The sequence below is a fragment of the Mizuhopecten yessoensis genome, unplaced genomic scaffold (genome assembly GCF_002113885.1).
Source record: "Mizuhopecten yessoensis strain PY_sf001 unplaced genomic scaffold, ASM211388v2 scaffold11169, whole genome shotgun sequence".
NCBI lineage: Eukaryota > Metazoa > Mollusca > Bivalvia > Pectinida > Pectinidae > Mizuhopecten > Mizuhopecten yessoensis.
Genome location: NW_018408914.1, coordinates 1212781 through 1236640, shown reverse-complemented (window position 1 = coordinate 1236640; position 23860 = coordinate 1212781). Strand labels below are relative to the sequence as shown.

Sequence of the window (23860 nt, the reverse complement as noted above, 5' to 3'; positions counted from 1 at the left end):
AAGCTGCATCACAGTAAAACTGACATTCTACATCCGCGTCTTGTTAAGTTTTGTGTGTTTGTTACGAAACAATTGGATTTTTATAATAAAAATCATGAAGATATTATTGTAGCACACAAACTGTTACATTTTTAAGATGCATATTTTTTCAAAGAATTAAATTAAAGAGTTGCAATAGAAGATTTATTTTGTTTTGTTTCGAAGGGGGGAAAGTGGGCGGAGCCTAGCTGTCTGAGCAGCTGTTCCCGCCTTCAAACGAATGCATCGTCATTTTCACTTTCGTATTCAATAACTTTGAAATGGCGTAACTAACGGCTTTCTTTATGGATTGTTTTGAAGGTAAATAAACTGTAAATAAAAGGATTATCTTTTATCTTTTCTTTGTTTATGAGGTAATAGATCAAGTCGAGCACGCTGTAAATTACACAAGAACGCGAATTTACCGCGTGCTCGACTTGATTTATTATAAACAAAGTTAAAAGATAATCCTTAAATGTGTATAATATACATGTATAATCTGAAGATGTATAACAACTGTGTCATTGATAACACACCTATCACTAGAGTCTACCTTTTAATGTTTTGTTTATACAGTATATAAATCAAATTCCAGAATAGCTAGTCTACCATACTGTGACCCTGTTATCAGTGATTAACCAGTTTCACCGTCCTTGCCTTGGTCATATCCTTGGTCAGTTTCACCGTCCTTGCCTTGGTCATATCCTTGGTCAGTTTCCACAGTACTCTGTTCTCTAATACTTTACAAAGTATCATTCTACAACCATGGATTTTGATGCAATTCTAGAAACACTGGGGGTATTTGGTCGTTACCAGAAGAGGTTGTACTTCCTCATTTGTCTTGCATCAACATTTGTTGGTTTCTTTGCAGTTATATCAGCATTTCTTCTTGGTGCACCGGAACACAGGTAAATGATTACCTGATCTCTTCAGTGAAATTGTGTATTCATTTTTGTACGATACTTTATTAAGTAAATATCCCTAAGTAAGTCAGCATATGATATGCATACAAAGTTTCTGGTTTTATCGTTCTTTTAAAGTATATTTTGATTATGTTTTGTTGTTTTTGAGGTAAATTTTCATTGTTTGGAACTTTTTGACATGTGTACTTAATTGTCATGCTGGAAACGAACTCTGTTGCATTTCTTTTACATCTTTACTTATACAACTGTACTATGGTTGATATCAAGTTGACGTTATCAGACAAATACTGTTTTGAAATATTTATTAACGTGGGACATCTGTACACATGATATATTCATAAGGTAATATAGAAAATACTGTTCGGGAACCATTACAAAGATTTTGTATTTCCTGATATGTGTAGCCTCCGTTTGTGTCGGATTGTTTGCTGTTATATCGGCAATGCTCCTTGAGGCGCCAGATCACAGGTGAGCTACAACTGAAGGATACCTGTATTATAGACATCGTGTTATATCATGGTTATTATCATTGAGTCGTCTCATTTTGTTTGTTGGAAACATTTTCTTTGGGTTTGTTTAAAAATAGTCGTTAAGACCCTCGCTCATCTGTTATCAGGTACTTAATTAAGCGTGATCGATTTGACCGCTTGTGTCTGAAGTCATCTCGTGCATTGTTAACGCCTTAGGTGCTGTGTAATCTAGGAAAGTATCTGCAATCAAGTTGATAAGAACGGTCTAGATTCCAACGTTAGGTTATTGTGTTTTTTCTCACTCTGATTGATAACATATGAGTACTTGTTTATTTCCAGGTTTACACGTATTGTTTTGTCCATCCCCTGACTACACCACTGTATACAAATTGTAAGCCTGTTTTTTGTTTTTGTAATTAACATATTCTTTGGTGAGCCCGGCCGGTTGATATTAAGCTAAGAAAATGTTGTCACCTCATCTGTTATCCGATAGCCACGGTAAACTTAGGTGAAGAAATTTTACAAGAGCTGTCCATCTTCCGATAATTTATTTATCTAGTACTTTATAATAATTTAAAGAATTATACTGTCCATTTAAAGGTACTATATATATATGCGATGTACAAGATTATGCTTCATTCATGATGTTATAATTATTTGGCATTTCATATCACTGATGTATCTGTGAATGCTTATGAGCCGTAAGGCTTCAAGTTGAATAAACAATACAATACAAGATATGCTATCATACAACTGTTAATTTTGAATAATGTAAAACAACATGCATGTGACTTTAATGTAAATAATATTGTATTCCCCTTAAAAGAAAACATTCTGGGTTTGTTTATGATTACCCATCCGCAGGCATAATATCAAGTTATATTATCCTACTTGCAGATAATATGTGACTTAACATGAGTTCTAGAAACAGAAATGACGTCCTTTACATCAATCAATCATCACCTTAGTTGGCACAACATTGCAAGAAAGTTTTAAACAAGTCTCTGCCAACTTTTCTCCCCCGAGAAAATCAGTTTGTATACGACATTTAGATAACTGTCACGAGATTACATCAACTGCTGCACATTGATCTTCGATTCATGTACGGTATTCTATCCACAGAGACGATAATGTACTTGACCCATGTTTGTTGATTACACTTGCTCTGCATATCTTTTCAGGTGTAAGATACCAGGTTATGATAATGACACATATCGTGTCCAAAGTGACTATCACCTTACGCTCATCAACAATCAGATACCTCCACCATCGGATGAGACCCACACATATGATCAGTGCCATCTGTTTACATTCAACCTCACATCAATCACGTTCGACAACTCTAGTCATCCAATCAATGCCACGAAAATACAGTGTACTGAATGGGTTTATAGTGATGAGGTGTTCAAAGAAACATTTACATCAAAGGTAGTATTTTCATAGTTTACGGTATAATTGAGTCTATAGTATATCCGGTTTTATTAGATAAATCTGTTTAACATGATAACAACACAATACCTATCTTAATTACAAAAATACAAATTCAATTTGTTTTCCTGCTTAAAACAAAATTGTCCAATCGGGTATGTTTAAATCATATGCAAAATTTATCCTTTGTTTTATTATCTCAGTGTCGTAACATCCATAAAGATAAGTAATACGAGCATAAATGCTATCGTCATAAGTGATAGTGGATGCTATATCCCGGGGATAAAGATTATTTTGTCAGACTACAGTTTAAGGAACTATGTTTCTTTCATAATGAACAAATGAAACATTACGTTGATCACACGTGTCTTTTGGCCTATCTACACCATGCAATCATGTTACGTGTCTCCAAATGCCAATGCCAATCAGGTGAGAGGTTGGAAGAGCTAGTATTTTACAATTCATATCATATAATATCATAACCAGGGTATTGGTTACCGCGTGTGGCAGGCATTTTTGATAATAACATGTGTATGACTATGGAATATATGTATAGTTAAATGTATGCATTGAAATTTGTTACAGTCATTATAATTTAATAATTAAATATCAGAACGAAATTGATAGATTTGTTTAGCTAGTTAATTTTTTCTTATTTTGCTTTTTCAATGTATCTCTGATTGTGACTTATTGCAGCATAACCTCGTCTGTGATGATTCCAGTAAGCCTTCTTTGGCAAAGTCCTTATTTTTCGTCGGGATTCTGATAGGCGCATTCAGCTTTGGTAACTTATCAGACGGGTAAGTCTTCTTCCTATCTGACGGTAAGTCAACGGGTAAGTCTACTGCCTATCAGACGGGTAAGTCTACTGTCTATCTGACGGGAAAGTCAACTGCCTATCAGACGGGTAAGTATACTGCCTGTCTGACGGATAAGTCGTCTGCCTGTCTGACGGATAAGTCGTCTGCCTATCTGACTGGTAAGTTTAATACCTATCTGCCGGGGAACATTCCTGCCTATCTGACGGGTAAGTCTCCTGCCTATCTGACGGGTAAGTCTACTGCCTATCTGACGGGTAAGTCTACTGCCTATCTGACGGGTAAGTCTACTGCCTATCTGACGGGTAAGTCTACTGCCTATCTGACCGGTTAGACTCTACCTATCTGATGGGTAGGTATACCGCCAATCTGACGGATAAGTCTACTACATATCTGACGGGTAGGTATACTGACTATCTGACGGATAAGTCTTCTGCCTAACTTACGGGTAAGTCTACTGCATATCTAACGGGTACATCTACCACCTATCTGACGGGTAAGTATACTGCCTGTCTGAGGGGTAAGTCTACTATCTATCTGACGGGTACGTCTACTACCTATTTGAGGGTTACGTTTACTGCCTATCTGACGGGTACGTCTACTGCCTATCTGACTGTTAAGTCTTCTGCCTATCTGACTGGTAAGTCTACCACCTATCTGACGGAAAAGGCTAGTGTCTATCTAACGTGTACGTCTACTGCCTATCTGTCGGGTAAATATACTACCAATCTAAAGGGTAAGTCTACTGCCTACCTGACGGGTAAGTCTACTGCCTTTCTGACGGGTAAATATACTGCCAATCAAAAGGGTAAGCCTACTGCCTATCTGAGGGTTACGATTACTGCCTATCAGAAGGGTAAGTCTACTGCCTGTCTGACGGTTAAGTCTACTGACTATCTAACGGGTAAATCTACTACTTATCTGACGGGTAAGTCAACTGTCTATCTGACGGATAAGTATACTGCCTATCTTAAGGATACGTTTACTGCCCATCTGACGAGTAGGTATACTGCCTGTCTGATGGATAAGTCTTCTGCCTATCTGCCAGGTAAATCTACTGTCTATCTGACGGGTTAGTCTACTGCTAATCTGACTGGTTAGTCTACTGCCAATCTGACTTTTAAGTATTTTGCCTATCTCACGGGTAAGTCTACTACCTATCTGACGGATAAGTCTTCTGCCTATCACACGGGTAAGTTTTCTGCCTATCTGACTTGGTCTTGTGGAGGTAATTTACGTTGATAAATCGATATAACAGAATTTCCATTTCATCACCTAGTTTATAACGAACCCTTGCCGAATCACTATCAGTTTAGACATATTTATTAGATATTCACGTCTACTTAAATGAGTCATCAAAAGACACTTTTCTTGGACGTGATCTTTTTGACATCGTAACTATGTTTGCACTAGCTGTAGATAGATGATTTACAAAAAACTGCTGTTTTCACCATATGTATTTATTAAGGAGGCACGGTAATCTAGTGGTAGGACGCCGGGCTCGTGACCGAAGGGTTGCGTGTTTGAGTCACGGCACTGTTTTGTATCTTTGAACAAGATACTTTACTCCGCTTGTACTCAGATGTAAATGAGTACGTGGTTGGGCAGCGCTAGAATTGTTGAATGCTAGCTATTAGCGCCGAAATGGCAGCTCCGGCTGTATGCTCCCAATATAATTGAGAAAGATGTTGGCTGGTTGCTAAGGCCCTATAGCCACGGATTATAATTTGTGAACGGCTTTGAGACGACCTACGAACTAGGTTGTGATGAAGCGGTATATTAGAACTTTGAATTATTGTTATGTATTCGTGCTTTTCTCGGACGACTCGACTAAAAGTAGTTAAAATTTGCAAATTCTGTTAAGGATCCTCGTCCCTCCGCCTAAAAATGTAATGAGGCATTTTTTCCCCCTACGGTATCGCTATTGCATAACAAAATCATTTCTGAACAAAAACCCATACCTTACGGGAGCTTCTTCAGATTTTTTGGGAAATTATAAACATTTGAATTTTTTTTCGATTTTTTTTTCAATTGAACAAAATGAAACAAAATACATTTTATTTAATGCAACAATGGTTAATTAGAAATATAACACATAAAAAAATAACAATGTCAATATTTTTGAACAAAACACAAAAAAACTGAGTAATTTTCAAACAATACATGTAATACTAAAACAAATAAAAATGCCCATTACATGAATCGATAAAATTCCGGGTGCCAATGCATCACGTTTAGGACAACGAAAAGAAAATGTTGGTGACAAAAAATAAATATCTTGCGGACTTGCTTATTATGCAAAAAATTATAAAGTTACAAAAAAAATAAACAAAAAAGAGAGACAACTCTTCCATTTGTACCAATAATAATTCTAATCCCAAAAAGTCCTATATACAATTTACAACATACAATAGGGCACTTTTTATATACAAATATAATACAGTAGGCAACCCAATCAATAAAATTACTAAATAACCAATATAAAACAAATTGCACATTGTGTATGAATAACATTATAACAACGTACTTTACTGTGTCATAGCAAAAATGTCACAATGAACAACAATAACAAAGTTGCACAGACTTTACACAAGAAGAATAAATTTCTATATAATGTACAAATAACATACTATGTTGTGATATAAAAAATTACACTATATACAACAATAATACAACCTTTCTGGTCCAGGTATTCTGATAACACCGCGAGATCAACCATTCGTCTACCCTGCGACAGGTTAAACAGTTATTGGCGTATTCGTGATCACTAGTACTGGAGGGATCGTTGTCGGCTCATCAGTAAAATTCCAGTAGTAGGGGCCTCAGTAGTCAGCGTCTCTTCAATCTGTGAAAGAGTGTCACTTTGTTTCGTCGCATAGTTGTGGTCTACATGTTGATATTGGACATCGTTGTTGTTATTAAATTTAAAACGGCCGATTTTGCGTCGGGCTTGCATGTCGGCCATCACTGCCACGACGTTGTTTACATCGTTACGACAGCTTTTTTGCCCACACTTTCGCGATTGGAGATTTTAAACGCAAGGGACACAACTCTGTAGTCGAAACGTCATTCAAACGAAATCTATTCAAGGGAAGATAACAACATTGTCAAAATGGTAATCAGGGGCAGTTGACTCTAACACTGAAAAACGACAGTGGAATTCTTTAGCGTTTTGCTCTGGCTGGGACGGGGATCCTTAAATGCTACATGTAATTGCACAACCGTCCTTAGGCTATCGATAATAGCAAAGTTTAAAGTACAAGATGAAAGTTCAAAATGGGATATTCTCTTTAAACGAGGTTAATTCAAATAATACATATCACTAACTAGATTGAATGTGTTACAGTTTATTGGAACGAAAAAACATTTAATTTATTTTGATATCAGTCCAATTACCATTTAAATAACTTGATTTCGGTAACTGATACAATAAATCGATAACTATTCTCAATCTATGTAACAATATTTAATTATATGCCTTATGTTTCTCCAGGATCGGACGGAAAAAGACATTCTACTTAGCTGTGGTGCTTATGCTGGCCTCGACCCTGGCACTAGCGTTCAGTCCTAACTATGTTGCATTCGCCGTGTTTATGACCGCCATAGGGGCGACAACTCAGGGCGTCTTCCTCGTTGGATTCGTTATAGGTGAGGTGGAAGTTCATATATCGATTGAAGCTGATTTATTTTTCCATTCATGCAGTATGAGTATGAATGTTGACTTCCACACGTCATGAACGACGTCGGTGTAATGAAGTCTATTCATGCTGATGTTCAATTAGTTTTACCCGTTCATTAATAGAACAATCCAGCGTTAGTCAATATCATTCCAAGTGCCATCAATTTAAATGATAATTAATACTGAAAACAAACATTCAACAGCTGTGCAGATTCTGTTATATATGTAAGCATTAAGCATACTCTGTACTATACCTACGAATCTTATTTAAGATAAGTAAGTCTGCATATCATTCCGAATTGATTAATTATATAAAAAAAAATAAAAAAATATTGCCTTTTTACATAGCAATGGAATTGGGCACAAGTTTTACAACTTATATCAAGCCCTTTCCCTGTACAATAATATTTTTTTAACAAAATTTCGTGATGGCAGAACTACGTAAATAAGCTATGTATTATAAATTAATTAATCAGTGACATACATACACCCACACATTCACGCACAATTATATAATTGTTAAAACAAACATCATTACTTTAAGTTATTATTTTCAAAACTGACCAAAATTACGCATTAAAATAAACATGGTCGGTAGGAGCTGTAACACACTGGTATTGGTATTGATCAGACAAAATGCTGAGAATTTACCATTAACATGTATGGATATTGTACGAATAATATACAAATGTGTCTATGTCTTTGGTCGATATTGCCAATGGCGTACAAAATATCAACTTACTTGGAAATCGAGGTCAATAATTGATGAATATGTAACCTCATATAAAATTATGCTAATATCGATTTCCTTTCTATATTTTTATAACGGAGCGTAATTTCTTTCCGAATGAACATGTCCCTTTAATTGAAGGATAAATCTAAGATATTTTTTTTTATAATCAGTTTCTTTGTGCAAATATTTTATTGTTCTATGTCACTTCTCAGGAATGGAACTTGTCGGCCCAACAAGGCGGACGTTTACCGGGATTGTCAGCGAGTACTTTTTCGCTCTTGGTCTTGTGATTTTGTCTGGAATAGCCTATTTCATTCGTCACTGGAAATACATAGAAATAGTGTGTGCCGCCCCGTTCAGCATTGTCCTGGCATACTGGTGGTAAGATCTAACACAACATCTCATCACTTGATAAATACGTCCATTATCAGTTATGAAAGTGTTATATGACAGTCCATATTTTATAAGCTTCGAAAAACTCTCTACTTCGGTGATTGAGACAAAGATCAGTGAAGCATTAAACGGAATTAACAATTCTATATTATCGCCTTCTTGGATTTGTGGAGAGGCATCATAACGACTTCCTCGTGAAGTGCAGGAAAAATACTTCCCCTTTAAACCACAGTCACATTTGCGCCGCTAACCGAAAAGGCGCCCGGATTGGCCAAAATCGGCCGCGAGCCGGGAAACCGTAAGGACGCAGGGAGATTATCGGCCACTATCGGTCGATATTTAGACGCCGCACGGTTCGCCGGTAGCTTTTAGCGCGGAAATAAAAGTTGCCGGTGTCCCCCCGATTTTTTCTGACCGAACCTACGTACCCGGCAGTCTCCCGTAAGTGTCCCGCAAAGATTTGGTAAGATTATCTTACGGCCCCCGGTGGCATCGTACGGTCGTTTTGGTGTTTAATTGTGTACTTCCCTGTATATCGTACGTGTCCCGCCCGTCACAAGAACATCTTCCAGCTACCGCACGACAGTCGGCCATCGTGAGATAGCCTTGCTGTATCCTTGCGATATTCTTACATTGTAATGTTCGGACTCCCTACGGTATCCTTCACTTCAGATGTCCGTTCGATTTAATCCGGCAAATTGTTTGCTGGGGCCGTGCGGTGCCCCTATCTAATGTGACCATACTCACGGCAAATCCCAGACATCGGAAAAAGTCCCCGGCGTCCCGAAGCCGGCCGATTCCTACTTCCCGGCCGAAATTAATGATGTACGATAGAATGAACAACGATTCAGATTTCACAAGATTTTTGCTCATTCATGATGTAATTTCTCCACATATTTTATGGACAGTAGCATTAAAATTCCCTGAACATCTAAGCAAGATAAACAATATAGTTCGATTATGTGCTAATTTAAGATCAACAAATATTATTGAATTATGCCATTTTTGTAGTATTTTACATAATGACCGTATAACACATATAGTACTCCATTGTACAAAAACTGAAAGTCTTAGAGACGATCCTATAGTGTCTTATAAGTACGGCTTTTGATATAGAACTTAGCGTGTTCTTATACTCTTTGTCTGATTATGATTTGATTCATGTATTACTTGGGGGTAGCCTTCCCCACATATTAAGCTCAACTGATTTTGTAACCTTTGTACTGCATAGTGCTATTTTTATTGACAAAATGTTGCTGTTGTATCAGAGTTAATAATGAAATAACACGTTCAAATGTACGTACAATAGCAATGTCTACCTAATTACTATTTTTTCTCTTATTTTGTGTGTGTTTATGTGTGGGTAAGCCTGAGAGGACCTTGCTTGTAGGGCTTTCCCCAACCCTTGGAAACCTCAGGATTCCCAGGCATTCTAATTATTTTGTATGATTTGCTGTTAACGAGACCATTCTTTCTGTGTTTCCTAAACTAATTCAAGATTCATTAACTTCTCTCTTCATCTTTGTAGTTAACTGATTTATTCATGTGCATTTAAGTATCAATTAATAATATTTGATTTGTATTTTGGCTACACTGTACATTTTTGTAACTCTTCAATTTGGAGGAAATTAAGAAATAATAATAATAATACTCACGGCAAATCCCAGACATCGGAAAAAAGTCCCCGGCGTCCCGAAGCTGGCCGATTCCTACTTCCCGGCCGGCAGCCGGCGCAAATGTGACTGAAGCATTAGACATGACATTGTCTTCTTTGGGTGTTTATGATAGGATATATTTACTGCTATATTGACGTATATTCGTCACCATTTCTCATGTTGTAATGTATATTTTGTGCTGTGATTCAAGCTATTACAGCTAATGTTTTCTATTTAACATTTTGTCATAGCAGGGTTGTAAATTGCCTTTTGTAGCGTTTATTTTGTTTATTACACACAGGCTGTTACCAGAGTCGCCAAGATGGCTAATTTTAAAACATAGATACGAAGAGGCTACGATCGTCCTACAAAAGGCAGCCAGGATCAACAACGTTGTTTTACCCGATGATTTACTACAAACTTCGGACAAAGGAAAGGACGATGATACACCAAAAGACGGGAAAATCTGGCAGCTATTCACTTCAAGGGTTCTATTATTACGAACTTTAGTAATTTTCATTAACTGGTAAGTACATGTAGAATAAGGCAAGTCCTCCAAGAGTACTTTAGACATTTAGAGCTATGCATAAGTGTTTAGTTATCAAAGGTTAAATAAAGTCGGCATCAGATCCGCGCTATCACAAGGGGGCAAGCACACCAACATACCCTGTCTCCTGCATACACACACGCAGACACGCAGACACTACAAACATGGAGGCACGCCCTTAAATCACCTTAGCTGTGAATAGGACGTTAAACAAATTAAACCGAACCAAAGGTTAAATATTGGTGCTATATATATATCGCTTTATGATTATCATGTGTTAAACAAAATCGTCAGCAAAAAATATGTTGTTGGTTTAAAATCATAAATAGATGACATTTGTTTCATATGTGAACACAAAATGAAATATTGAATGTAATATATTGAAAGCAACATGAACATTTTGGAATTGCTGAAGCTGGTTACCTACCTACCCATCACTACACTTTAGTTAACCAGTCGTACAAACACGAGCACTTATAATAACCAAACCAGCATAGCAATACACACACTAATCCTCACCCCCTATAGGTGTATGGTGACAATGGCCTACTATGGACTGTCTCTCAACTCCGGTAACCTGGGAGGGAACTTTTACCTGAACTTCTTCCTGTCTGGCCTGGTGGAGTTCCCAGCCTACACCCTGGTCTTACTACTAGTGGACAGGGTGGGGAGGAAACGGTTACACTGCATCAGTATGATCATGGGAGGGATGTTCTGTCTCTCCACCATATTCCCTATTCTGTTTTTAGATGAACGTGAGTAAAGTGTTTCTTTGAAATCTGTCTTTACGGAACTGTAATTAATAATTTTTGAATCCTACAATCTTACATGGGCTTATTTTAAAACATTATATTAGGGCGTGTTTATATCATATCGCTAATAAAATATTTGATGTCGGAATTAAAAAGTTTCTCAAATAATTCAAAAAACAAGTTTGGTATTAATATTTGTAAATAAACAGGAATAGAATATGTCATATTTTCAGGGTACCAGCCTCTAACAACGGCCCTGGCCATGCTGGGAAAACTTGGGGCTGCGGCTGCCTTCGCCATCATTTATATGTACTCTGCAGAGCTTTTCCCAACCGTTGTGCGTAACGCTGGGATGGGGGCAAGTTCTTGTATTGCGAGATTGGGGGCCATTGCAGCTCCATTTATTGCTGATTCGGTAAGTTCACAACAGTAAGCGATTGAAGAGATATTTAATTAATGGAATCGGGTGTGATTTAGGTATTTAATTAATGGAAACGGGGGTGATTTAGGTATTTAATTAATGAACACGGGTGTGATGTAGGTATTTAATTAATGGAAACGGGTGTGATGTAGGTATTTAATTAATGGAAACGGGTGTGATTTAGGTATTTAATTATTAGATATTACTACAATTGAATGATTGCAAGTCAATATATGTATAGATTTGAAAATTGTATAGGAACATTTGTCTTTACATGAATATATGTTGTTGAGATAATATAAATCGAGGCAGCTGGCACTATCATCTTTACCTGTTCACCAATAGGGAGATCGCATCGGAGGGAAATTGGGCAAAGCTTTTCCCTTGGTCGTGTTCGGAGTAGCAACAATTGTGGCTGGCGTTCTCGCTTTGCATTTACCGGAAACACTGAATCAGGATCTACCAGAAACTATCGAAGACGGCATTTTGTTTGGAACGTAAGTAAATTTCACATATTTTCAATATCTTGATCAAATAGCAAAAAATCATGCCATGAGATGAAGATAACCGGAACCTTCCCATTCCATCACATGTTTTTCGTATTTATAGGGAAATAGGTGAAATGATCTTGCTGCGTTTATTTTTTTATATATTTCAGGCCTGCTTACAAAGCCAAGAAAGAGGACGTAACTATATTGGCAACCATTAATACCGCATTTACCAACGATGAGGATACGGTCACATCACAAATCAATGGCGAAACGGTCTCTAAACTATGAATGAAACAATTGATATGTATGTGAACTATATTACTAGACAGTAAACCTTGTCATTCTTATCACGTACACTTCTTCATCGTTTTACAAGCTTAATTTTTGGACATTGACCGGTCAACATGAGTTGATGGAGACTATTTGTATTGACTGTCCACTTCAGTGTTATTGTGAAGGGCGCCACCATATAGGGACTTTTACACATAAAAGGACACTGGAAATGTTTACTATATGTAAACTGAGGGCTTTATTGCTACTATTCTTAGACGCTTGGTCTTCTGGTACGATGAGAGCATACATCATGTTCGGACGAGAGCGTGACTTATTTATGCACCCTTCATCATCAGTGCACGACTCGGGTATTGTTTTATGAAATATATGTAGAAAAATGATGTTTTATCAAAACAAAGGTTGTGTCATGTTGTATTTTGGAGCTGGTAAAATGCACGTATGTTGACTTTGTTGTTTAAAAAAGTGAAATTTGGTTTAAGTGGAAGAAACACACTAATAGCAGGTTGCTAAGGTATTGAATAGTTCACCCTATTTTATTTTGGAAGATCATCAATATGCAGTAGCATTCACCTAAAAATGATCGGACATACTCACAAATCTTCTTTGTGCCGATCACAAATTACAATATTTGTACGTACCACAACGTCAACACACTAGAATAACGTGATACTATGCATGAATACAGGACGGAAATGCCATGGGAATCATTACTACATAATCACCCGATAATGACGCATCCATAACAATGGCGATTTGTTACTTAATTTCTGCTGAAATAGACAATACGATCAACGATATACTGCAAATTACAAAAGGAAGTTATGTTTATAATAGGTGAAGACTGACTGGTGACTGGTTGACTGGTGACTGGTGACTGGTTGACTGGTGACTGGTGACTGGTTGACTGGTGACTGGTGACTGGTTGACCCAACTCTGATGAGTAACTGTTGACCCTGAATGCAAATGCTGTGAAGACATACTGTTGACCCTGCTAGACATTATTGTGATAATGATGTACTATTGACCCTTGTTTACCGTATTGTGATGACATGACGGACTGTTGACCCTGCTAGACCTTATTGTGATGCTGTACTGTGTTTAACCGCCTACGATCACTAGCCCTCTGTCAAATTGTCGCCATGTACTGAATAACTATTGACCCTTGTTGTCCATATTGTGATGACATGACGGACTGTTGACCTTGCTAGATCTTATTATGATGCTGTACTTTTGACCCTTGTTGTCCATATTGTGATGACACGACGGACTGTTGACCTTGCTAGATCTTATTGTGATGCTGTACTATTGACCCTTGTTGTCCATATTGTGATGACATGACGGACTGTTTGTCCCTGCTTGACCGTATTGTTATAATGATGTACTATTGACCCTTGTTGTCCATATTGGGTTGTCATGACGGACATTTGACCCTTGTTGTCCATATTGGGTTGACATGACGGACTGTTGACCCTGCTTGACCGTATTGTGATAATGATGTATTATTGACCCTTGTTGACCGTATTTTGATGACATGACGCACAGTTGTCCCTTGTTGACCGTATTGTGATGACATGACGGACTTTGACCTTGCTAGATCTTATGGTGATAATGATGTACTATTGACCCTTGTTGACCGTATTTTGATGACATGACGCACAGTTGTCCCTTGTTGACCGTATTGTGATGACATGACAGACTTTTGACCTTGCTAGATCTTATTGTGATGCTGTACTATTGACCCTTGTTGTCCATATTGTGATGACATGACGGACTGTTGACCCTACTTGACCGTATTGTGATAATGATGTACTATTGACCCTTGTTGTCCATATTGGGTTGACATGACGGACATTTGACCCTTGTTGTCCATATTGGGTTGACATGACGGACTGTTGACCCTGCTTGACCGTATTGTGATAATGATGTACTATTGACCCTTGTTGAACGTATTTTGATGACATGACGCACAGTTGTCCCTTGTTGACCTATTGGGTTGACATGACGGACTGTTGACCCTGCTTGACCGTATTGTGATAATGATGTACTATTGACCATTGTTGACCGTATTTTGATGACATGACGGACTGTTGACCCTGTTTGACCGTATTGTGATAACGGACTGTTGATCCTGCTAGACCTTATTGTGACGATTGACTATTGACCCTTGTTGACCGTATTTTGATAACGGACTGTTGATCCTGCTAGACCTTATTGTGACGATTGACTATTGACCCTTGTTGACCGTATTGTGATACCGGACTGTTGATCCTGCTGGACCTTTTTGTGCTGATGGACTATTGACCCTTGTTAACCGTATTTTGATGACATAACGCAGAGTTGTCCCTTGTTGACCGTATTGGGTTGACATGACGGACTGTTGACCCTGCTTGACCTTATTGTGATGATGTACTATTGACCCTTGTTGACCGTATTTTGATGACATGACTGACTGTTGACCCTGTTTGACCGTATTGTGATAACGGACTGTTGATCCTGCTGGACCTTTTTGTGCTGATGGACTATTGTCCCTTGTTGACTGTATTTGGATTATTGACTATTGACCCTTGTTGACCGTATTGTGATAACGGGCTATTGACCCTTGTTGACCGTTTTGTGCTTATGGACTATTGACCCTTGTTGACTGTATTTGGATTATTAACTATTGACCCTTGTTGACCGTATTGTGATGACTGATTGCTGACCTTGGTTGCCCATATAGTGATGAACGACGGCCGGACAGTTGACTCTGGTTTGAGAATGTAATAAACAAATAGATTTATTCATCAAAGTAGTGTACATTTTTTAACTTGTAAAAAAACAGACATGTTTAAATGTTAAACTATTATTATGTGGTGTGCTGCATTAGCATAGAAACGTTTTAATGAATAAATTGATAGCGTGCTCACCTGTTAAACACGGAGAATATAAGTTCAAGGGGAGGTCTGCCATTATACTGGTTATGTGAATGCGCTAAAACTCCAACTCAACCTGCCAGTGTTTGGTGTTACATAAATAAGAATGTAGAAATAACATTTACCCAAAGCTTTCCCTCAATCCATTTTAGCCAGTTATATTTGTGCAAATTTAAAAGGTTTTTGAAGGGTATGCCGTGGATATGTCGTAAATGAACACTAGAGCACGCTATCAGTATATTGTAAGTCTGTCATGACAACTAAAGCTAAATATCGTTATATTTCGTGTTTTGTAATAAAGACAACTATCCAAAAACGGGTTATATTTTCCTCGCATAAAGATTGACTATGCAATCATTTGAAGACCACATATTGAGTTCATGTTCAACAAGTAGACGTGACCGCAGAGAGGAAAGTGTTCTCCGCCACTACGCATACGTCATACAGTGTACATATATACTTGCTTACATTAAGTGAAATGAAAATCGACATGAATGCCATGCTTTTGACCAACCCTTCATTTTCATCAAATATGTGCAAGAACTGTTTGATAAGTTTCTGCGCTTTAATGTATGATTAATTACATTCAATAAATTCTTACCAAACGATACCGAATCATGATTTAATAATTAGTTCCGTTGCGATTACCAAATACCAAATATGCTAAGTTTCAATACGCCGTACTTCGGCATGCAATGATATGTTTTATCGCGATAGGACGAAACTCAAATGATAGGTGTTCCTGATGAAACGTGCACGTGCCTTTTATATAGATATTGAAGTGTAACACGAAACTATATGTAAAGCATCGACAACCGAACAACAATGAATACTGAAGTGTAAACAACTTGTAGTTAGAAAGTTATATCGGTGAAACTAGTGTGGATCAAATCCAAAAAATAAAATGGCATCACGGGAACATTAAATATGCCCTAACGATATTTTTGTAGGAGGGATTTCGTGTAAATCTTCATAAATCATATTGCAAATGTTGACCGAAATATAATTCATTGCTTTTTTGTGTTAACAATTTAAGCAAATGAACGTAGTATTTGTGTCAAATCTCGTTCTGTTCTCGGTCAGCTAGTGTTCTGCTCTCAATGTTGTACCTATTGAGAGATATGTAATAAAGTTCACATATAAGAATTCATTTTGAGAATTTAAATTTTGTCACTGAGGTATATCGGAAGTAGCTATCGATGCCTTGTCATACAGACACTAACTGTAACGTTAAAACGGGGACTATCATATGATTTAGTCAGACTGGTATCACTCAAGTCACACCGCACCATAAACAATTTACAGTCGTGCCATGCCTTACAGTCAACAGTCAAAACTACTTTCCTAAGGAGTTGAGATCCACCAAACGAACTGTTTACCGCCTCGTCCCTAAGTGAAAATTAGGTTCGTTCGATTACATAATGTACATCGAATCGCATGTGACCAGTGTATGCTTACAGGGGCTTGCGTCCGATGCGCGTAGCACCGCTAAGTTTTCTACACAGGTCACTTTTTCATGTTAAACCGGAGGGGGGTGATGGTATGGGAGCTGAAAAAAAAATCTTCTATGCCCTAAAGCAATCTTTCGTATTCTGGGAAATCCTTTTATTCTAATTTTACACAAGTAAATATGAATAATATTTGATTTTGTACTTCACTATGGAATTTTTGATTTACATAAACCTTCGAGATTTTTTAATGTGATTAGCCATTATAAACAAAACCATTTTATCATACTAAAATTTTCAAGAAGAATTTGAATTATTTTCTCCTTTTTACAATCTAAGAAAAAAAGAAATTAATAAAAATATATGATTAATTTTTGTTTTTGAAAATTTCATACCAGCATACATATATGCTACCCCACTGCCCATATATCACGTGACCAGTCAAAAGTCTTGTGGCAGCAAACATTTGATTGTCATACATGGTACGTTAAGAAGTTCTGGGAGGAGAACAGCCAACACAAATGTATAATATGCGCTCAGATCTCAGATCTCAAATTTCAATAAAAAAGGTAAAATGCACGAATAAATAAAGGGAAATCGCCAATATTATTTTTATAAGTTAAATATTTAAGATACATTAAATAACTAACTGTGTATGCTACTCAGATCTAAATTGACATCAGTTACAAGTCAAAACTTACATTATTTCTTTTGTACGTTTGATATAAATGTGTACAGTGTATTCGCGGGAGCAAAATCCTATGTGAAGTCTGGTCGTGCTTGATGACAGATCACGTTTTGTGTCGAATTTCGACTTGTATTTGTCTCTTCTAATGATAGGTTTGGTCTTATGTAAAGTCCGATCTTGTTGGATGTCAATTCTCGTCTTACGAGAAGTCTGGTCTTGCATGTTATCATTTTTTTCGTCTGGTGTCACGTCTTGGCTTAAGTCAAGTCTCGTTATATGTCAAGCCGATTCTTATTCATTCCAAATATTAGTTCATAGATGGCCAACACAAACTTCTTGATCCAGTTCTAGATAGTGTTTAACGAATATGTGAATAAACTCGAATTACTGTTAACTTCTTCGCGTTGTCTTGTAATTTCTCTGATATTTACTCCCAGTGAGAAAAGCAGGTCTCAAAAACAGACTAAGAGGAATTACAGCAATGCTGACAGTATTATTCTCAATTGGTTTGTCTCGTAGTAAACAAAACCTGTTTAACTATCTGTTCAGTTTAGAATTTGCATATCGAATGCAGTCTGTGACCATACATACACTTAGCGCTTATAACTTAAACCTATAAAATAAATAGGAAAACAATTTCATACCAGCATACATATATTCTACGACACTGCCCATATATCACGTGACCCGTCAAAAGTCGTGTGGCAGCAACAATTCGCTTGTTACGTTATGAAGTTCTGGGAGGAGAGCAGTTAAATATAAAATTAAATGCCCCATCATTGTGCCACTGAAATGAAATTGACACTGAATGAGAGTTCATTGGTGTTTTATTCCACAATATTTTCATATTTTTCCGTGGAATAATTTGCAAAAAACATGTTAAATCATTCACAGAAATAGAAATTCAATGCAAGCAATTTGAAAAAATAAAGAAAAGATTGGCGTAGTAAAATCGATTTCATCTGAATAACTTGTCATACCTCGAAAACAGCAAACACAAATGCATAATTGCTCTCATATCTCAGAACTCAAATTTCAATGAATAAATGTAAAATGCATGAATAAATAAAGGGAAATAGCCAATATTACTTTTATAAGTTAAATATTTAAGATACATTTAATAACTTAATGTATCTTATGCTATTCAGATCTAAAATGACATAAGTTGCAAGTCAAAACTTACATTATAATATACTTCCTTTGTACGTTTGATATAAATGTGTACAGTGTATTCGCGGGAGCAAAATCAAAAGGTCATGTTAAATCCGTCTCATGTCAAATCTCTTAACGAAAATTACGTCTTATGTCAAATCCTCTCATGTCGAGTTACCCGTCTTGTCTTATCGAAAATCACCTCTTATAGTGTCAAATCTCATCTTACGTCGAGTTTCCCGTCTTGTCTTAACGAAAATTACGTCTTATGTCAAATCTCATCTTACATGTACGTCGAGTTTCTCGTCTTGTTTACATAAAAGCTCGTCTTATGTCAAGTTTCGTCTTCCGGCAAGGATCCTCTTATGTCAAGTCTGGTCGTGCTTGATGACAGATCACGTCTTGTGTCGAATTTCGTCTCGTATTTGTCTCTTCTAATGATAGGTTTGGTCTTATGTAAAGTCCGATCTTTTTGTATGTCAATTCTCGTCTTACGAGAAGTCTGGTCTTGCATGCTATCAATTTGTTCGTCTGGTGTCACGTCTTGGCTGACGTCAAGTCTCGTTATATGTCAAGCCGATTCTTATTCATTCCAAATATTAGTTCATAGATGGCCAACACAAACTTCTTGATCCAGTTCTAGATAGTGTGCAACGAATATGTGAATAAACTCGAATTACTGTTAACTTCTTCGCGTTGTCTTGTAATTTCTCTGATATTTACTCCCAGTGAGAAAAGAAGGTCAGTTTTAAAAAAGAGGCGAAGAGGAATTACAGCAATGCTGATAATATTATTCTCAATTGGTTTGTCTCGCCGTAAACACAACCTGTTTAACTATCTGTTCAGTTTAGAATTTGCATATCGAATGCTGTCTGTGACCATACATACACTTAGCGTTTATAACTTAAACCTATAAAATAAATAGAAAAACAAACGCTTTAGACACAACGCATTAACTACCCAAACGAAGGTTTCCAGACGATATCGCTCAACACACCTTTCCAAGACTCAGCATGGGGGACCCACAACAAACAGGTTGGTGAACATATTTCGTATTTATAACAATAATTAAAGGACAGTATAAGGAGAACAGATTTCTTGGTAAATTATGATTCAGTCGATAGTTATAATAGAGTTATATGATAGAAATAAAAGTAAAGATAGAACAGGAAAGATAGGATAAGAGATCAGATCATATATACATGTAGCTACCTGTCGCAAGCAGGTGCGTGATACACATTGTTGTCGTAAATATGCCAATATTCGCATTTGCGATGCAATGTCACTATAAAAACAAAGTAAATTTCGTTTTGGGTCATCAGACTATGAACCGAAGTGAGAAGTAATACAAACGTGACCCAAAAAAGCGAACAAACAATATAGAAGTCGCGTTTCGCTATCGTTTGGAATATTTGGCCGATAAGTTGACTATGCCACTATGTAACCATGGAAGTCATATTTAATTCTCTCAAAATTTTCCCATACTCTATTGCTCGGAGGCGGCAATTATATTTTCAAAAATAACAATGAATCTTGCCTTTAGCCATGCCGAAGATCAATGCTGTTAAGTAAGAAGCAAACTCTCACTAAATGCACGGTACGTTCCGTTTTCCGTTCCGTTTCCCGTTCCGTTTTTTCTGTTCCGTTTCCCGTTCCGTTTTCCCCGTTCCTTTTTTTTCGTTTCATTATGGCGATTAATGTCGTTTTTCTTGTAATTCAGTGGGCATTCATAATGCCTCCGAAACGCATATGAAAGCAGTTTAATGCTTAATTAAAAACGTGTTACAAAATCCCAGGAATAAAAGGATCTGTAGATTTCCCTTGACCTGTCTGATGTGGCTGTAAACCTGTCTAGCATAGTTATAGATTAATCGGAACAAGCAAGCCGGTAAACCAAATCAGAATTGAATAGAACTGATAAGGATTTTTTTTTAGAACAGATTAGGAGGGGGTCATGCATATCGGTTCCGAAAAGGAATGCGAGAGAGACACGTGCGTACCATTAAATCATAACTTAAGCTGGTTCTCCTGGAATAAAAATAATTGGGAAGGTTGTGCAGGGCTTCCTAAACCGTAGTATCGTTTGTTTATTTGGTTTTCCGTATTCCAGGACACAATTGAGCCGAGGCGCAGTTTCACGAACTTTCTTCAACTGAATGAAATTCCTTAAGCTATAAAAAGCTTTAGAAGCTCGGACAAGTAGTTCTCAATCACGAACATAGACTTTGTTCGGTGACAAATAAATGCGTGATAAATGTAGAAACATGGAATCTGGTCGTTAACTGTCACGTGGACGGAGATTTGCATTGAAACAACGCAGTCAATGTATGAGGTTAACATGACCCATCCCATATACTTATGTGTGTGGTGGTGGTGGTTTCTAGGAAGAAGACACATGACTAATTATGTTTTCTAAATAAATGTATAAGTGGTTTCATGTATTTTGGATAGTGGACCTTATTGATTATATAATATATGATAAATCTATCATTGATTACATATACTGGATAAATCGATCAATAATTACGTATTCTGGATATCAGTGATTATGTATTCTGGATACATTTACAACTGATTATGTATTCTAGATATCAGTGATTATGTATTCTGGATACATGTATCATTGATTACGTATTCTAGATATCAGTGATTATGTATTCTTGATACATTTACAATTGATTATGTATTCTATATATCAGTGATTATGTATTCTGGATACATTTACAATTGGTTATGTATTCTATATATCAGTGATTATGTATTCTGGATACATGTATCATTGATTATGTATTCTAGATACGATATCAGTGATTATAAATTCTAGATATCAGTGATTATGTATTCTGGATACATGTATCATTGATTACGTATTCTAGATATCAGTGATTATGTATTTTAGATACATTTACAATTGATTATGTATTCTAGATATCAGTGATTATGTATTTTGGATACATTTACAATTGATTATGTATTCTATATATCAGTGATTATGTATTTTTGATACATTTACAATTGATTATGTATTCTAGATATCAGTGATTATGTATTTTGGATACATTTACAATTGATTATGTATTCTATATATCAGTGATTATGTATTCTGGATACATGTATCAGTGATTATGTATTCTAGATATCAGTGATTACGTATTCTAGATATCAGTGATTATGTATTCTGGATACATGTATTATTAATTATGTATTCTAGATATCAGTGATTATGTATACTAGATATCAGTGATTATGTATTCTAGATATCAGTGATTACGTATTCTAGACATCAGTGATTATGTATTCTGGATACATGTATCATTGATTACGTATTCTAGATATCAGCGATTATGTATTCTAGATATCAGTGATTATGTATTCTAGATATCAGTGATTATGTATTCTAGATATCAGTGATTACGTATTCTAGATATCAGTGATTATGTATTCTGGATACATGTATCATTGATTATATATTTTGGATACATCTTATAGTAATGATAGATATTTTTAAACACATACTTACATCAAGGTGGAGTCTTGTTTCCCATCACTTGCCCGAAATTTGGATAAACACGACATGTAAATGGTATTATTTTGGTTTTTAGGCCTGATCGATTGCAATAGCTGAAAATGTCATTTTAGTTTCTGTGCACTATGAAATTGCCAATGTTGAACTCATATTAAATGTCTGGATGGATTTTACTCAGGTAAACAATGTCCCTTAAATAAACAGGTAACTAGCTAGTGTGCTCTAGACTGATGAAGTTTTATAAGGCTGTCTAAGAACAGGGGAAATAACCAATATTTAACAATCTCATAAATGTCAAGGGAAGCAACTCAAGTTAAAGAACCATGAACCAGAAACGGAATTTCCCGCTCGCATTGCCTACCCCATTCTTTTTTGTTCATGTTCTAAACAATCTTCATATCATTATGCACGGACCTTTTGAAGCACGATCTGTAAACTGTCGGCAGGAATTCGATGGGGTATATCTGGCGGTAACGTTCGAGGCCTCAAAAATGATTTTGGCGTTTGTAAAGAAGCCACATTTGCTTGTAGGAATGCTTCAACCCAGCCAGGATAGTTTAGCCACCTTCAAATGATTTCGAACCCGGCTATTTCCATATAAAGTCCGCAAAAGAAACTTGTCTTTTCTATAATTCACAGGGCAGTTCCACTGAACGAGCTTAGTGTGTATAGAGGTTGGTCCATCGTGATCAATGGTGTCTTGTCAAGTGACATGTTGCACATACTGTTTAATCAGAACCATTGAATATCGAACCAGTGGACTTACCCTTACGTTTGATCTATCTTGGAATTAAGACAACAGTGCGAATAGGGATTGAGGCACAATCTTGACAATCCGTATTAGCTGAACAAGCACTCTGGAAGGAATACAGAAAACAACATTAAAATCAATTTGCAGATTTGAACTTTCATACAAAACACACTTTATTGTAATTCGCATATACTTGCTTTCAACATGGCGTCAGGAGTTACAATATAGTAATATTTTCCGTTGGCTCCATATCTATAAATAATTGTTTTGTCAACATCAATAAATATGTTTAATGCTTGTACTTAAAACTCCACAATTCCTTCGTGGACCCGCAGCACCAGAAGCCATTTAAAAAGACTTGCTTATCCTGTGGTCTCGGTTAAATTCTCAAAAGCATTTCACTCAATATCTTTTCTCACTCAATATCTGCACTTTTCTACCTTTGTCTGAGAAAGAGGTACGAAGGGACGTTACTCGACTTGCGAAGTAATTAACTAGCTCCCGCATTTTGTGCGTCGAGCGTACGCAGCAGGTTTGCATACTACTATCCAGTTTAGTCGTCGTCAGGAACAACCGAAAACATGTATCGGATAATGATTATTGACAACATGCAGTAAGACATTTCTGGTGGAGGCGTTACGGTAGCTCAGTGCAGGTTTCCTTTAAAAACTGAAGGAATTCAATAACAAATATCTATCAAGTGTTAACCACAGACAATAACAATTAAAAAGGAATGAAAAAAGGACAAGACTGTAACTTCG

At 36.7% G+C, this 23860-nt stretch overlaps 2 protein-coding genes across 3 annotated transcripts in view; both read left to right on the top strand.

Annotated features, from left to right (window-relative positions):
- The first annotated feature begins 318 nt into the window (after positions 1–318).
- LOC110467304 (organic cation transporter protein-like) lies at positions 319–12964 on the top strand. Its single transcript, XM_021524387.1, has 12 exons — positions 319–339; positions 890–926; positions 1751–1802; positions 2593–2839; positions 3536–3639; positions 7151–7305; positions 8282–8450; positions 10419–10643; positions 11193–11419; positions 11650–11831; positions 12183–12334; positions 12496–12964. Exons 6-12 carry the CDS (start codon positions 7191–7193, stop codon positions 12614–12616), a joined length of 1191 nt encoding a protein of 396 aa, XP_021380062.1. The 5' UTR covers positions 319–339; positions 890–926; positions 1751–1802; positions 2593–2839; positions 3536–3639; positions 7151–7190; the 3' UTR covers positions 12617–12964.
- Positions 12965–19752: 6788 nt separating this feature from the next.
- LOC110467320 (organic cation transporter protein-like) overlaps positions 19753–23860 on the top strand; it is a 30953-nt gene continuing 26845 nt past the window's right edge. For both annotated transcript variants that reach the window (XM_021524412.1, XM_021524410.1), the window contains exon 1: positions 19753–19857. In XM_021524412.1, coding sequence (XP_021380087.1) covers positions 19836–19857 — 22 coding nt within the window. In that variant the 5' untranslated portion in view covers positions 19753–19835. The remainder of the gene's footprint in view (positions 19858–23860) is intronic.